The following is a 16,577-nucleotide window of genomic DNA, read 5'->3' as shown; positions in this document are numbered from 1 at the left end:
CCAACCTGCTTCTTTCGGCCAGACTGTGACGGTTTCCAGTCATCTCGATCCATCAGTTCCACTATCTCATACTCTTCATCTTCAGTAATGAACTCCTCCACCAGGAACACCCCTGGAAAGGGGAATGCCCAGCCAGCAAATTCCGAGTGCTCATTTCCTTTAGCTAGGCCTGTTGCTGGACAGTAAGTGAAATTATCTTCTCCCTGGAGAAATAACAATGGAGAAGGAAAAAAGCAATAAAGGCATTTCCATTTTTTTACCACTTGATATTGCAGCATGAAAACCGTACGGGATTCTTGCCAACAGGAGAAATTTTACAGCTGCTTTTGGGGAACAGCTATTCCCTGCTTTTTATTTTTTATTTTTTTCCCCACAAGATGCCTTGCTTGAAGTCACTTTTCCTTCCTAGTGATGTCTTTATTCTGCAAAGACAAGGGAAGGAGCGATGATCCTCGGGGCCACAGGTGCGAGGAGATTAATGGTGGGCATCGCTCAGGCCGGCTGCAGAGATATGGTTTGTCATAAGCAATAAATGTTGAATGAGGAAAGTTGATAAAAAAATCGCCCGGGCCACAGGGCTAAGCTGTAGGAAACGAGTGTGATGTGTGGAGCTCAGGTGAGCTCCCTCTCTGCTCCTGAGCGCATCCGGGGCGTTACGAGGGCGAAGAATCCACAGTGCCCCTGGGAGGGGGCTGTGCCTTGTCCCCACCAGACCCGCAGCTCCCGGGGACGCGGCCCCTCCCCGGGCAGGGGGGTCGCGGTCCCGCCTCCTTCCCCCCGCCCCGAGGGGCCCCGGCCCGCGCCCCCGCCGCCCCCGGCTCCTCCCGCCGCCCCGCCCCGCCGCCCGCCCTCTCCCCGGTACCTGCGGGGGCGGAGCGGCCGGCGCAGGCCCTCGCAGAGCAGGCAGGAGCGGATCCTTGCAGCCGCAGCCCGGCCCTCCGCCCGCCGCCCGCATCCCGCACCGAGCGCACGGCCCCTGCTCCTCCTCCTCTTCCTCCCGCCCTTCCTTCCTCCCTCCCTCCCTCCCTCCCTCCCTCCCCCGGCTGCTCTTCCTCCCGCCCGGCCGCTTCCAGGTGAGGGCAGCGGGGGCTGGGCGAAGGCCGCGCGGCCGGGATGGATGTGGTGGGTGGTGTGGATGGGGGGGCGCGGGCGGACTCGCGCTCCCAGCAGCCCCCGCGGCCCCGAGCAGTGGCGCGGGGCCCGGACGCGCCGCGAGGGACGCTGGGAGTTGTAGGCGCGGCGCACGCCCCGCGGGGGCGCCTCAGGCCGCGGCCGGCGCCGGCGCCGGCCCCGGGCGGCCCTTGGTGACCGCAGGCCGCGGGGACGGGCGTGGGCCCGGGGCTGGAGCCAAAGCGGCCCGGCCCGGCCCTGCCCGCGGGCGGAGCCGCGGCCTGCGCCCGCAGACAGTGCCCCGCGGCCGGGAGGCCGCCCCAAGGTGGGCGCACAGTCCGGCGTCCGCGGCCCCGCCGCCCCCGGGGCATCGCCCGCATCGCGCCCGGGGGGCCGCGCCGGGGTTGCGGGGCCGGGCAGGGCAGGCACAGCCGAGCACACGCAGCTCAGGGGGATGCCCCGCCGTGCGGCTCCGGCCCCAGCGCTGCTGAGGGGCAGTTCCCCATCAGCTCCCGGGGTGGCCGAGCGTCCCCTCCGCAGCATCCCTCGTGGTGCTGGGGGGATGGGGACATGCCATGCCCGGCCTCCCCTGCGGCTCAGCGGTGTCACAGCTGTGTCTGAGGTTTTGGTGTGGTCACAGAGAGGGCGATGGAGACATCCACAGCCACTGGTGTCACATTTACCTTAGCGCTTAGGGAGGTTTGGTAGGTTCAGCCTCACCCTGTGGTTTGGCTCTCGGCAACAGCTCTGTCACTTGAAGGATCAAATCCCAAACATCTGCTGTTTAAAACTGGTTTTCCATTCAGCCTTTTTGTGCTGGTATAAAATATTCCATACCTGAAGGACTGTCCTTACGTACAGGTGTTAACAAAGCAGTGCCTTGTTGCCCATCACACAGCATTCCAGGTGCTGTAGGTGTGTGGTGGTGCTGAAATGAAGCCCAAGGACAGCTCAGTGCCCCCTGTGTTCCCCAGGATGTGCTGGAATGGCATTTAGGCAGTGCTGATCTAACACTGAAAGACAGGAGCGAGCCTGGCCTTGGAGCTTTGTTAGCTTTTATTTCCCTCCCTTGGAATCTGTGTCAGGAAGAGTGGTAAGCCCTGAACCAGTAATTTCATGAAGCTCCTTTGGACTTGCCAGTGTTGTTATTCTAAATATCAGCGAATTGCTGTGTGTGCATGTCCTGTCCCATCCGCAGCAATGCATGGAAACATCTGGTAATTACCAACAGCACACAGAATGCTGTTGATATTTTTCTTCCTTGCTGAAGAACTAATGTTATTAATTGGTGGGTATTTTACATTTCTGCTAATTACTTCAGTTTTCAAAAATTTTAGGGGATTTTGGAGTTGTAAGCCAACAGCCTGTCTAGCTGGTCAGCCCAGTGAGTGCACTGTCATTTTCTTGAGAGGAAGGGGTTCACAGCAGGTGTATTTATTCTTTCTGTTGCTGTTTGTTTGAAAGCCTGTTGGAATTCCTGGAGCAGAGCCCAGGAGAGGCACAAACAGGTAACTGTGAGGCTGTCAAGGTCCTGAGGGCCATCTCCTGCAGCAAGTCTGTCGCTCTAACAGCCACAGGAGGGTACCCGTGTTGTTTTGGAGGTGGATTGGGTCAGCAGGTTGGGAGCCTGTGCCCAACCTAATAAGTCTCTGCTATTTTCATTTCAACCAAGTAAAAAGGCGACTTCCAACACAGCAGCAAAATCAACATGTAACCTCATAATGTTTTTTTCCCCCTTTTGGAGTCACTTGAAAGCATTTCCTCTTGTTCCTGTTTGTTTTTCCCAGAAGGTTACAAGAAGAGATCCTACAGTTGACTGATTAGTGATTCCAGGAGAGGGGTGGAGGTTAAAAATGTCAAAAATCACTACAGAACTTCTTTTGGAAAGAGCGGTTCCAAGATCTACGAGGCTCCGGAAGATCGAGACACTGAAGTAAGTGCAGGCAGGCCCGTGGAAAATTCCAGCTGAATTCAGCTTGGGCAGTCCTTTTTTTTTTTTCTTCCTTTTTATCTCCTAAGCGTTTTTACAAAAAAAAAAAAAAAAAAGAGAGGCAGTTCCAAAGCACAGAATTGAGATGGCATTCCCAGTGCAGGATCACAGAGCATTGGTGGCACTGTGTCCACTAGAGAGGTTATTGACAGTTGTCACCTTTTTTTGCCAACATGTTTGCTGCCACCTTCTTTCTGTGAAACTGGATCCTGATTTCCTAACCCCCAGATATCATCCCTACCCCCAAAACACTGCCATCTTTGTTAGCAATTGCTTAATGTGAACAAGAGAATTTTCTGGCCTGGATTATGGAGGGTTTTTAAAGTATTTTTGGCTTTATTTCCCTTCCATTTTCCTCTCCCTCCATCACTTTCTGTCTCCTCTAAATCCAATTATGTTGGTGCTTCAAACATTGCAGAAAGAGAGAATAAACTCTGAAACACTTAGAAACCACTAAAAACAGTTTTGTTGCTCGGATCCTTTACAGAGGTCATTGCAAATATGTGTTTTCCAAATGTTTAATGTAGTGGAATTTCACTGTTCCAGAGCTGGTCAATCTGAGTGACTCAGCTGACCAGTTCCTGGCTGGTGCCTTTGTTGTTTTTGATCCTGATGCAAAGGGTTTGAGTTTCACATGTACTCTTTAAAGTTATTTCTTTTGGTTTGTCTTGTGCTAAAATAATTATTTTTAGAGAGAAACTCAAAGGTTTATCTGAGGAATATCAGCTGCAGTAATCTGGGTAACAGAGTGATGGGGAGGTGCTTGAAGCAGTGGATTTCTGGAATGTGATGCTGAAGGATTATAAATCAGAAAGTTTGGGGGACAGTGTTGGATTTCTCCCCAGAATGACACCACAGTCAGACTCAGCTTTGCAGCCAGCTGAATTCTCAGCCTTTCTGACTGGCTGGTAAGACCTCTGAGATGCCAAGCGAAGGAGAAGGGACCTTGCTTCCTGGGTTTATTTGCCTCATTTATTCACACTTCATTTATATCAAGAAGCCTTTTTTTTACTGATCATTAGAGACAGGATTTCTGTTTGTTAAAGGAACTCAGGCTTGTGCCCTCAGGAGATGTTGGCTGCCAGGACTAGAAGCTCCCTTTGGAGCTCACCTAAATGATCTAACCAAATATAAATGACCCTGCTTATAACATCCAATTTTCAGTTTCTTACAGAAAAGGAATATTTCTTTTTCCCTCACAAATATTGTACCTCTTCCTTTTTCAGCACAATGCTTCTGTTTTGGTGGTCTTGTTAGGTAGATTCCCTTATTTGCCTTTGGAAGTTTTTGCAGCAAAATTCACTGCAGTAGAAATGGAAAAATCACTTTTTTGGTCAATTTAGTTCTTTGAAAACAGATTATTTGGGGGCCTGCTCTGCATTTGCCTTAACTGTGAAATAATAAATCTAGTGTATTTTATGGACAGGGTAGACTGATGTGGTAGTGAATAAGTGTCATGTATTGCTGCAGCTTGTTTTGTTGAATCACCATTGCAAAGGAATAAAATACCAAAACTCTTAGAGGTTTTTTTCTACAAAATAAGAATTTTCCTGGTGATTCACTGCTCCCAGCCATAGGGGATCATCTGAATTGCAGGTTAATTGTGCTGCATATACTCTGGCAGGCCTGAGCCTCTGATGGTGTCTGTGAGCTCAGACACATCGTCTTTCCCACATGTGTGTGCTCAGAGTCCAGAATGCAGCAGACAGGAAAAAGCAGGGGCCTTGTATCCTGTGAAATCAACTCTTGTTTTTCCAGTGAGCTGCAGATAGTTCACGTTATCTTTTTTTTTTCAGCCTGTCCAAGCTGCAGTTGAAGACTGGAGACTTAGACCCGCGGTTGTTTTCCCGGCTGAGGCACCTGCAGAAACTAGATCTCTCTGATAATTTACTGGACAAATTTCCCAACAGCCTAACTCTGCCTGATCTTCGTGTCCTGAACTGCAACAACAACCAGCTGGAAGATGTAACTGCTCTGAAACAGTTCCCTCTGCTCGAGGAGCTGACCTACGAGAACAATGTGTACTTGACAGTGAGTTACCCCCTCATCCTTACAAGCTCAGCAAACAAACAGCAGTTATGCTGAGTTCTTATATGTTGTTCTTGGGCAGCAAATGTTAGGGCATCTGAGAAAACAGCCAGTCTTTGTGTGCCCCTCCACCACTTTGTGCCACTCTTTACCAGTCTGCAGAAATTAGTTGCCCTAAACCACTCAGATATTCACGCCTGCATGTCTTGAACTCCTGTTTCTCCAAGTCAGAGTCCCATCTTAGGCAGTTTATCAGGCAGGGTATCTTATGTTTGTGCTTGTGTTAAGTAGAGTAATAACTGTGTAGAAATGTCCTCCTTGTAGAATCATGGAATCCCAGAATGGTTTGGGTTGGAAGGGACCTTAAGGATCATCTGGTTTCAGCCCCTCCATCAAGCAGGGACACCTTCCGCTATCCAAGGTTGCTCCAAGCAACCACTAAACTGGCCTTGAACACCTCCAGGGAAGGGACAGCCACAGGTTCTCTGGGCAACCTGTGCCAGGGCCTCACCCCCACACAGTGAAGAGTTTTTTCTTAATATCTAATGTTAGTTTTAGTGCCTCTTGCGCTCTGAAAGAGCAGACTTCGTCCTCTGATGAGGGTTTAAACTTGGTGATTAGTTCTAGTTTAGGTTTCTGACTTCTCCCAAGAGGCTCTGCTGCCTGTACAGGTTAAACATCCAAAACTGGAATTTTACTTGTGCTTTAAAGTGGTATCAGCCGCCGTCACCATCCACAGAGGCTTATTTGCTGTTGTATGCTGGCAGTGTGGCTGCATGGTGAACTGTCTGACCTAAAACACACCTGGCCCAAAGAATTCCTGCTGGAATTCATTTACTGGAGGCAGGACAGGCCTCACTGTGTTAAAGGATGGGAGCAGAACACCCTCCCTTGCACTCAGGCCGAGCAGATGAGCGGTTACACAGCCCCCACCTTGTGTTGGGTGTTAGTACTGCCTGGACGTTGGGCAGCTCTTTTGTCTGCAGTTTGAGATCCCAACTCACAGGAGAGCACAGATTCACAACTAAAAGGTGAAGTTCAAGTTGAGAATGCTGAAGAGATTTTAAGAAACGGCTTTTCCTTACTAGATATGTTCTTCTCATCATTGGCTGTATTTTCATCAAGAACTAAAGCTAAAGCAAGAACCATATGTACAGTTTTTGTAACTCTGGTGTCTTCTCTCCTTAGCTCAACGATGACTATAAGGTAATGTTTCTCTTGGAAAATCTTCGGCTGCTCAATGGCAAGGACATAACCAAACTGGCCAATCACGTGAGGCACGTCAATAGCCGTAAGCTCACCAGCAAGGTGAGATGTCTGATATTTCCTTAATCTCTGAACACCTGAGAAGTAACTAAAAACTGTGCTCGGTGTCACGGCAGAGCTGCAGACAAGCATCAAATGATTTGCAGTAACTGGGGTATGATCTGAGCCCAGCCCGCAGTTTGGGCCACCCAGGAAATGTCTTGCTGCTGCTTTCTCTGGTCCCTGCTCGCATTTGCTCTGCCTGTTTTGTGCAGCCAACTTTGCCTGTGGTTTAAGTGACAAGAGCAGGGCCAACCAGGTCTGTGTCTAGTTTTTCAGGTCACTCTGATCATCATTCAGGAACAGGAGAAGCCTGGTGCTGACAGAACAGCTACATGCACCTCCCTGCCTAATTTGTGTTACTGTCCAGGCCCCAGGAATGGGGAGCACAAAACCAAGCTCAGGATAGTCTTGCTTTCTCCAGCATACACCAGTAACAAGGATTTGTTGTTTCTTCTTCAGCTGTGCATGTTTGAAACTGTATTTTCACTCATTTGTGTACACAGCTGACAGACAGTCCCCCCAAAGCATGTCGTGATGTGGAGCAAAATTACTGCTCTGTTATGAAAAAGGTTTGGTTGGTTAGTTGTTTTTGTGCATTATTGCTCCTACCATTACTAGTCTAGTTAGTTCATCTTGTTAATTCTTTTTGTGTATCAGTGGGGGGGAGATCAAATACTGAAGACTGGCATGTCCTATTGTGCTGACTCTTGTCTGTGAAATACCTGTGTACTTACCAGGGACAGTGTAAGACTCCTTAAGGCTGTTTACTCTGGATCCAGAGGCAGGAAATCAGGCATTGCTCTGGGTCCAGTGCTGGCAGTGTCTGCTTAGCCACACTCACTTGAGCTTAGTTCAGAGGAACTGGTTTTTCTGTTAGATGAAGGCATGGTTTGAACACTGATTAAAAAAAAGAAAATGGAAGTGGTGCCCTCACATAGCTACCTCAGAGTTGGCACTTCTTAAATGCTTTCACAAGTACTCTTGTGCTTTTCTGCTCTGTTTTTTTCTGTTGAGTAAACTCAGTCTTTCTGCCTAGGTTACTGCTCACTGGGAAAAATTCTTCCGTGACCAACTTCCTGAGAAACACACAGCTGAGCAGGTGAAGTCCATCAGGAAGAAGTTCCTGAAGTCAGTGCAAACCAATGTAGTGTATGGACCCAGCTCCCTCAGTGAATTCACCCGCTGGCGGGTAGGTTGTGTCCCACTTACCCTTCTGTTCTTCAGGCAAGGACCCTGCTCCTGATTCTGAGTGGATTTGATTAAAATGCTCCATGGATTCGGGTGCAGGGCTCCTGCAGGCAGGTGGTGCCACTTTTTCTGGTTTTCTTCACTGCTTTATGAAGCAGTTACAGGAGCACTAGGGCTAAACATCCTCCAAGTTGTGATGACGGTCATTAAATATTGTTTTTTAATTCATAAGCAATAAAGGTAATTGTGCTAATTAACAAGACTGCAGTATCCTTAATACTTAATTATTTGCAAATTAGTTTAATGGCAACCTTTACTCTTGATGAAAGCTGTATGAAAGGAGAAAAGATAATGACAAGTGTAGTTACTCCCAGTGGGGAAAGATACCATTTAGTTTGTAACATTTGTTTTATTTGTATTTGCATACACACAATTGAGGCTTCCACCTCTCCTTTGCCTTGTCTCATTTCTGTGCTGTTGTTTTCACAACTGTGTATCCTGGATCCCCATAACAAAGCGAAGTTCTTGGGTCATGTAATGTCAACAGAGGACTTGGCCTGCCAGGCTCTGTCAACTGAGGACTCCTCCACCACTTGTGAAATTCATGTGGAGTAGTGGGAGCAGATATTAAAACCTTGGCAAAGCAGCTCTTGACACATTGGAGTTTGACTGCTCTTGATTTTTTTGTCTTTTTTTTTTTTTTCTTTTTAACATATTTCATGTTTGCTTCTAAGGTGAAAATGATTGCAGAAGAGTTTCTGTCATACTCACTGGGTCTGGAGCTAAACTCAGATACTGAACCAGAGGAAAAGGCAGAGGAGAATGAGGAAGAAAGTACAGAAAGCCCCAGGGAAGCTGCAGAGGACGTGGCTCAGGTAGGTGATTTTTCCAGTTACATTAACAATGTCCTTTCTGTGTCTTCCAAACTCAGTAGCTCTTGTCACTTTGCATTTATGACCCTTTGGTAACCACAGGGGCAGTCCCAGGCTCCAGCCTGTGTCCAACAGCTCAGGCTGATTCTCTACAGCCAGATTGAAGCTTTTCGAGCCATGTGAAGGTTGAGTTGCTCTCCAGGAAGAGAGAACTTTCATCCTCATAGGAGACCCAAAAGATTTCATGAATCCTACTGACTCCACCTCTCCTCTAGGAAGGGATATTTTTCATTAGAGAACTGGGCTGATGGCTGGCCAGACTCTGATGGGTTTTGCCTGCTTGGCAGCGGCTGCAGATTGAACTCCTGTGGCCCATGGGCCAGATTTGTTTTTCCATGTCATATGTAAATCACAAGTAACTGGGAGAGGGAGCTGAAAATGAGGCTGTCTGTGTGATTGTCATTAGCTTCTGCCTCTAGGAACCCTGCAGCTCTCGGCTGTCTGATTCTTGGAGTGCGGTCTGGGAGAGCACTTGCATTTGAATAATTAATATCTCTGATCTTAAAAATCACTGGAAGATCTCAGGAAAGCTAAAAACCTTCTGCAGAAACTGACAGCATGACAACATGTCTTACAGGTCACAGTAACACCCAGCAAGAGGAAAAGAAACCATTCAAAGTCAGGCACTGGAAACAAGAGGTCCAAGTCCCAGGCAAACACCGAGGAGGAGGCTGTAGTTAATCCCAGAAAGTCCAGTCATGTGCAGGATGACCCAGCTCCTGATAAACCAAGAACATCAAACCAGCCAGCCAAGGAGACAACTCCTGAGCAGGGAGCTGAAGGGACACAGAAGAATGGAGAGCAGTTTCCCAAGGGACAAAGCAACAGAAGATCCAGCCAGATGACCGGGGAACAGAAAAGCCAGGAGCAGGACAATGGAGTTGTTACTTTGACTCCAGTGAAGAACTCCAAGCGCAAGGTAGGTCCACCAGCCCCCTGGGGACTGGCTTTTGGCCTCTTGGTGTAGTGGGAGGAGCTGCATTCAGGTTTCATCAGAGCTCTGCACAGCTTGGAGCTCACAGATATACTGCGAGTTAAAGTTTTGGTTTGGTTTTTTTTTGTCATTGTTTTAAATCCCTCAGAGGCGTCAGGGAAGGAAAGGGACACCCCCAGGAGACAGTGAATCCCCTTCAGGGGATGGATGGACCAGCGCTCCAAGGTGGTGCTCTGAAAGCCTGTGCTTAGAAATGGGACTGGCAGGCCTTGCTCTCAGTCACACCGATGGCTGCTCGGGGAAAGGTGTTTCCCCCTCAGCTCTGGCCAGTGGGGATCTAAAGGGTTTCTCCCATTTCTCTGCAGCAGGATGGGGTTCACTGCTTGGGTCTGCTGGGCACATCTGAACAGTTGTCTGCTGGTTTAGGAGTCTTGAGCACTGCTGGCACCTCAGCTTCTCCTGTGTCCTTCAGTTTAACTCAGATTGCTGTGTTCAGTAGAGGGTTCTGTCAAGGCAATCACAGGCAAACCGCTGTCAGGGGAATGAATTGTCTAAATGTGGATGGTTTATTGTAGGAGGATGTCAGTGCAGAGCCATTGCATTTTCTTCAGTGTCACAGTAAAGGCAACAGCCGCGAGGATTTTAAAACGCAGCTCTGGTCCTGTGTCTTCGAGCCAGTGCTAGACTCTGGAGCCAGGAAAGGTGAGCTCTTAAAGAGGTTTGCAGGATTCCCAGAACCACCCGGCTCTGGAATCCCGGCGGACTCCATGCGTTAGACCCCTGCTCCTTCGAGCCGTAGTCTCCGTTGTCAGGAAGAGACTTGCTTACGTATTTCTTCTTTGACTTTGAGAACAGGAGGCTGGGAGAGCACCAGGCAGTGATAAGCTGCAGTCTTCATGTGTTATCCCTGAGCCTGGGAACTTCTCACCCATTTTTTTCCCTCTTTCAGATCCCATTGTGAGCTCCTCCAGAACTGTGGCAACCTGTGGAGGGGAGTCTGTTTGTCTGATTGATTGTGAGACAGGGACGGTGCTGAAAAAGTATAAGGTGGCTACAGAGGTGGGTTGCAAGTGGGAAGGGTAAGCATTGAGTGGGAATGCCATAATCCGTAATACTTACATACATGTATGCACAATACATATTACAAAGAGGTCTGAAAGGGTGTCAGGCATTAGCGTGGGCAGTCTTAAATGGATGAAGATACGTAATAAATATTTCTTGCTTATCCTTTTAACCTGGTTTGGGTTTATACTTTTATTAGTTTAAAAGATTAATCTGCCTCTCCCCTCACAGGTGTATCTGGCTGCTAAGCCTGCTTGACAGCATAGAGGAATAAACATCCTGTTTTCTGTAGTTTGTGTTCTTCTGAGGGTTGTTTTGAGTTTTGGTGCTCCATCGTAAATAGTGGTGTCGTTTCACCTGAGTAGCACTTGTGATAGTTGTCTTATCTCTGAGCTAACAGCTGTCCTGCTGTTCGCTGTCACTCTATTCCTGGTCTCTTTCTGTCCCAGGAGTTCTTCAGCGTTGCATGGACGACCCTCACAATGGTGATCAGCGACAGTCGGAAGAAAGCTCACAATATCTTGGCAGCTGCTGGGAGGAGAGGGATTGTCAAACTGATCCATGTGGCAGCCGACTTCTGCTACGGAGAGATAAAGGCTCACAAAAAGCCCATTGCTACTGTCTGCTTCAGCCCAACCCAAGAAACCCACCTCTTCAGTAAGTCTCTACTTCAGAACCTCTTTAGCTTTAGTAATAATGTGGAGAATTCAAGGCTTCCTTAACGAGGGGAGTTGTCACCAGGGCAGGCAGGGACACACACACAAAAAGTACGGACAGGCGTGAGCGAGAGACCACTGTTAGTCTCCTGTGGCAGCAGTTTACAGCAGGACAGATTGTTTCTGCCAGGACCTGGCCCTTCAGCTGAGGTGCAGCAGCTCCTCTTTCTCCCTCAGTGGCTGTCAGGGTGGCTGGCACACACATGAGCCACAAACAAGGCCAGCAGTGGATCCGTTCCACAGGGATGAGTAAGAAGAATGACAGGCAGAGCAGGCAGCTGGGGGCAGGCAGTGGCAGGGCTCTCCTTGAGCACAGCAGGGTATTATGGGCTTTGGGTTTCATTTTTCCCAACAAGCACAACTATGTGCTTAATTGATTTTGAATAAATGATTTTTTTTTTCTTTTTTTTGAGTTCTGTGCCTCATCAGAGATTTTTATTCAGGTCCTGATGTCAAAGAGAGCTTTGCCACACACAGTGGGGCCCACAAAGGCTGTGGCTTATGAACTGGTAATGGACCATCATATTACAAATTGCAGCTGCATTGTCAAGCTGTACAGTGAGCTGGTACAGAGCCATTCAGGCCACACCTGCACCCCACAGCACATTGTTTCTCTGGCCTACAATTACCCACATCCTGGAGTGGTTAGAGTGCTACATGAACCATTAAAAGTGGAATTTTTTTAGAAAAGGGGATTCTTTACCAGAAACAGCTCAAGAGTGCCAAAAGCAGAAGAAGGGATAAGAAGGGTTGATAGCACATCCATATAATGATGTGGGCAGCAAGGCTCATTATATTGCCTAGAAAAAGAGTAATAAAGGGAGAGTCTTTGGAGACTGGACACCAACAGACTCTGAGTTTGAGAGGTGTCATCTGATGGGGACCCAGATCACGCTGAGTAATCTATTAGGATTGTTTCTGATATCAATAAATCAGCATGGTGACACATTTCACATCACTGCTTAACTTTCCCAATGGAAGCTGCTCTGGATGTGAACACAGTAAGCCAGGGATATGTGGAATAAAACAGTGTCTGCCTGGGAGTAGAGGATGGAGCTCGTATTTTAGGTCTCACCAGAACCCCTGAGCAGAAACAAGCTTAGAGGACCACTAATAAACGACTTGGTGAAGCCACAACTCAGTAATGGACAGAAAAGCAGGAAAGAAACTTTGCTTTATGTGCCCCTCTTAGAGCACAGGATAAGAACACAAAGTACTGACTGTGCATGCCTGACAGTGTCTGTGGAGTGGTGTGGGGCCAATGTGGTGACTGCTGCTGTGCTGTAATGAGCTCTCTGGTGCCACAGCCTTAGGGTGTTACAGCCTGTGACTCAGGTAGAATTGCCAGCTTAGCTCGAGAAGAGCCAGATGAGCAGCGGTGTCACTACCTGCTTCTCTTCTGTGTCCCACAGCTGCATCCTATGACAAGCGAATTGCACTCTGGGATATTGGGATTCCAGACTGTGACTACAATTTCAAAGCAAGGTAAAGGTTCAAAAACCAGATGTGGCCAGTCCAGGAGCCTGTAACTACCACGTCGCAGCACCACTTAACTGCTTGTTCTCTTCTGTTTTTTAGCCAGCTGCTGGTGCTGGAAGCAGCCTCTATTCCCTTACGGATTGCCCTGGTCCCCACCTGCCCGGAGCAGTACCTGCTGGCAGGCTGTGAAGATGGCTGCTTTGCCTGGAACATAAAACTGGATAAAGGAGAAAAAAGCAGGTGAGAACCAAAAGCTGGGGCTGTGAATTTGCTTTCCATAACAAGAAGAGGTAGTGCCAGCAAAGGTTTGATTTCTAACTGAGGAGGTCTGAGCAAAAGCAGCATGTCCTTCCAAACTTAAAACACCCTCCCCTTCCCGCAGTGGCCAGGAAAAATAAGAATATTTGCTAAAGGAGTGTTCAGAGCTTGCAGCCCTGTGCTTGTGTTAAAGCTCCAGGCTGCTTTGCAGGAAGGCTGGCAGGAGTGTAATCCAATACCCCAAAACTTTAAGGGTGTGTCATCTCAAAGTAGTGTAACAGAGTGTAAATTCTTGGATCGATTTCTAGTCTCACAGTGAAGCCTTCCCTGCTCCTGCTACGTGAGGTAACCCAGGAAACTGGCACTCAGTGGGAACTCACCAAAAAAATTACAAGAAAGAAGCAAGTAAAGTCATGCCCTGGTGGCAAATACTAATCTTGACGCCTGCAAAAAGAGATGAAGTGAAACAGCAATCTCTTAAGCAAATGGGCTTCTGCTTTCAATAAACCAATACTTAAAAAGTGTAAGTGCAAGTGGGAATTCATCTGAGCTTGGCAAGAGACTCACTAACACACAAATTTCCTTCTGGGCTCTCTACCTGGTGCCCTTCTACTGCTGCCTGTTCAGGACTTGGCTCATTTCACCCTTCCCCCCTGCTCTAGGCCTTTCGAAGCCATATTCCAGTTTCCTGATGATGAAAGCATGACAACGTCTCACAGGGTGGATGGTCTGGCTTTTCTGAATGACGATGTCGTCGGTGAGTATAAACAACAGCCCAGTCCCAAAAACAGTGGGGCACCTCAGCATGGGCAGGGTGAAGCCAGAATGATGAGCAGAGGTTGACTGCCTCTTGAGCTTTCTGGGGGCTACACAGAACGGGATTTTCTCCCAGAGTCATTTATCTTTCCCAAAAATATGTCTGGGCAAGACTGTAAATCAGATAGACCCATCCCCAAGAGCATGCTTGGCCAAGCAGTGCCACTGTGGAAGGAAGGAGAGCTCCTTTCTGCTCGGGAACTGGTGGGAGCAGTGTTTTCTGCAGGGGAACTGGAGGTTCCACATCATGGGCTGGGTCTTGTTGAATAGCTTATGCTTGTTCTGCAGTTCAGGAACATAAGTGTACCCCTGAAAATCTCTCTGCAGCCTCCAATTGTCCTGAAATGAGGTAAAGCAGAGGTGGAAAGTTGCTGCTGGATCAGGTCCCAGGTCTTAAAAGCCGTGTTCTGGACAGACCACGTTCACCAGAGCCCAGCCTTTGTCTGGAGGCATTTCACTTCCCAGCAGCTGACACAGCCTCTCTTGTCTTTCTTCCTTAGTTTCCAAGAGCTCCAAACCAGGATGCATTTACCTGTGGAGCTGGAGCCGGTCCTTTGACGCCAAGGGGAAGGGATGCCAGCGGACAATGTCTGCAGTTATCCTGGCTGAGCTGGATTGGTCCACGACAGACATGTCCTACCTGACGCTCAGCACCTGCCCAGGTAGGCAGCAGTGGTCCCCAGGGCAAAGGTGTGCTCTGTGTGCCAGGGGTGTGGGGCTCCCCTTTGGCCCATCAGAGGCAGAGGCCTGGATTTCAGAGCCCACCAGAGAACGTCAGGGCTGCCTCCTGCAAGCACTGCAGTGCAGCTCCAGCACTGCGCAGCCTCAGCCCCGCACCCGCTGGGTATAAATAATACAAGTGATAAATAATTGCAGCTGCACCATCTGCCCTGCAAGGGGGTTTAGCCGAGGCTCCGTGGTCTTTCTTGTACAGGTTTTCAAAGCACAGAGCTGAGGGCTGGGCCCTGTAGCCGTGGTGGAGACATTTTGATGCTGAGTGCATCTGAAGCCAGGGGCAGGAGGAATGCCACACACCAGGCAGCTGGCTCTGGAGGCTGGCAAGGAACAGACAAACCTCACCTGGTCATCACTTTTAAAAAACCAGTCTAAAAAAAGTGAGGAGAAATCCCAAAGTCATTAGCACTACTTTTTCCACACTAGAGTAAGATAGCTGACTTATCTTTAAATGAATTGAGTTCTTTCAGAGCAAGGTAGATCCGTATTTTTGTGCTGGAAAGGGAATTCTGCTGAAATATGGCACCTTCCCTTGGGACCCCACAGCACTGCCTGGAGCTCTGCTTTGCAGCAGAACGGACTCCCAGTTCCACAGTCGTTTTCCAGGTTTTTCTTTTGCTCTCACAGCAAAAGGCTACGTGTTCTGTGGTGACGAGAAGGGCAGCGTGTGGATGTACAACCTCTCCAGCTACACCGCGGCCTGGGGCTCTCCCAAGGGAAAGCGCTCGGAGCGGAGGATCTCTCCTGCACAGGTAGGTCTCAGGTACCCTTTGGGGCCTCCCTTCTGCTCCAGGGCAGCTGATCCCAGTCTCCAGAGGAGGTTTATCCCAGAACATGCCTCATGTTTCCACATCCGACACTCAAAGGCAATCTCCATGGCACTCACAGCTGGGAGGAGCTGCAAAGCAAGTCTGTCAGCTCCTGCATGGTGCAGCTGGGCAGCTCTTCCCAGAAGGACCCTAAAATTCTGGTGGTTAAACTGGAGAGCCCCACAACACAAAGAGTGCAGGCACCGTGTCCCTGAGAGGCTGAGGGGAGGGAGTCCAGAGAAGGGAAGGGCTCACTGCTTTCCTGTGTTCACATACGCATTTCCTACTCAGTATTTCCCTGGCTTTTGGAGGCAGATCTCCCTTACGAAGCCTCTGAAAGGACAATCAACACACACTCAAAGGCTTTCACTCACTGGTCTGGAGCTACATTAGATATAGGTATGAAGGGACTCAGAGTTCCATTAATTTCTTCACCGAAAGGGTTGTTAAACACTGGAATGAACTACCCAGGGAGGCAGTGGAGTCCTCATGCCTGGAGGTGCTCAGGGAACAACTGGATGTGGCACTCAGTGGTTGCCAAGGTGGTGATGGGTTAAAGGTCAGACTCTGTGACCTTGGAGGTCTTTTCCAAGCTAAATGATTCTATGATTCCATAAGGTTTTTGGAACTGTAATTGCCAACACCTTTCTCCTTCCCGCTCAAGCCCCTCCACACTAAACTTTGGCCCCTCAGGAGCATCCCAAAGCTTCACCCCACCTCAGAAAGAGGGGGAAGAGTCTCTGACTCAGCTTCCCCAGAAGAGACCCCGCTGTCCTGAACACCCTCCCCCTCAGCCACACCACCCCCACCGCGCTCTGTTCTCCCCCCACAGATCCTGCAGTGGCCGGAGCTCCACGTGAACGGGGAGCAGCTCCCCGAGATCCTGGTGAACAACGTGGTGTCAGACCCTGCCTTCACCTACCTTGTTGTGCTGACCAGTGTGAACATAACAGCCATCTGGAAGAAGTCATAGTCCCCTGTGCCAGTCTCACCCCTGTGCTTTGAACTAGTGCAGTATTAGTGACTGTTACCCATGTGCCCATGAACGTTTTCTAGACCAGCCATTATGTGCAAGGTTAAAAACTAACAGAGGTGAGGGTTTGTTAAACTCGTTAAATCATTGTAAACATCCGGTTTCTTTTACTGTAAGTTTTCACAATTTGTGCATTTGTTTTATAGAAATGACACTTAATAAAACAAAATACCAGTTCA

At 49.0% G+C, this 16,577-nt stretch overlaps 2 protein-coding genes across 4 annotated transcripts in view; one reads left to right on the top strand and one right to left on the bottom strand.

Annotated features, from left to right (window-relative positions):
- ALKBH4 (alkB homolog 4, lysine demethylase) overlaps positions 1 to 991 on the bottom strand; it is a 4,948-nt gene extending 3,957 nt beyond the window's left edge. Inside the window, exons 1-2 of the mRNA XM_050321572.1 lie at positions 863 to 991; positions 6 to 203 (exon numbers count right to left, since the gene is read on the bottom strand). Of these exons, the coding sequence (XP_050177529.1) occupies positions 6 to 203; positions 863 to 955 (291 nt within the window). The 5' untranslated portion in view covers positions 956 to 991. The remainder of the gene's footprint in view (positions 1 to 5; positions 204 to 862) is intronic.
- Positions 1 to 16,577, top strand: part of LRWD1 (leucine rich repeats and WD repeat domain containing 1) — a 25,109-nt gene extending 8,532 nt beyond the window's left edge. The window contains exons 1-16 of one of the 3 annotated variants that reach the window (XM_050321569.1): positions 918 to 1,073; positions 2,898 to 3,043; positions 4,897 to 5,131; positions 6,317 to 6,436; positions 7,473 to 7,625; positions 8,359 to 8,499; positions 9,134 to 9,475; positions 10,066 to 10,192; positions 10,440 to 10,549; positions 11,002 to 11,209; positions 12,681 to 12,753; positions 12,847 to 12,987; positions 13,668 to 13,762; positions 14,322 to 14,483; positions 15,184 to 15,308; positions 16,198 to 16,577. In XM_050321569.1, the coding sequence (XP_050177526.1) occupies positions 2,964 to 3,043; positions 4,897 to 5,131; positions 6,317 to 6,436; positions 7,473 to 7,625; positions 8,359 to 8,499; positions 9,134 to 9,475; positions 10,066 to 10,192; positions 10,440 to 10,549; positions 11,002 to 11,209; positions 12,681 to 12,753; positions 12,847 to 12,987; positions 13,668 to 13,762; positions 14,322 to 14,483; positions 15,184 to 15,308; positions 16,198 to 16,338 (2,253 nt within the window). In that variant the 5' untranslated portion in view covers positions 918 to 1,073; positions 2,898 to 2,963 and the 3' untranslated portion in view covers positions 16,339 to 16,577. Of the gene's footprint in view, positions 1 to 917; positions 1,074 to 2,897; positions 3,044 to 4,896; positions 5,132 to 6,316; positions 6,437 to 7,472; positions 7,626 to 8,358; positions 8,500 to 9,133; positions 9,476 to 10,065; positions 10,193 to 10,439; positions 10,550 to 11,001; positions 11,210 to 12,680; positions 12,754 to 12,846; positions 12,988 to 13,667; positions 13,763 to 14,321; positions 14,484 to 15,183; positions 15,309 to 16,197 lie in introns of those variants that run through there. The other 2 variants (XM_050321571.1, XM_050321570.1) reach the window with 2 other exon arrangements.

The sequence above is a fragment of the Myiozetetes cayanensis genome, unplaced genomic scaffold, assembly GCF_022539395.1.
Source record: "Myiozetetes cayanensis isolate MyiCay16 unplaced genomic scaffold, myiCay2020 scf27, whole genome shotgun sequence".
Classification (NCBI taxonomy): Eukaryota; Metazoa; Chordata; class Aves; order Passeriformes; family Tyrannidae; genus Myiozetetes; species Myiozetetes cayanensis.
Note: the sequence above shows the minus strand (reverse complement) of the source record. Positions and strands in the feature narration are given on the sequence as shown.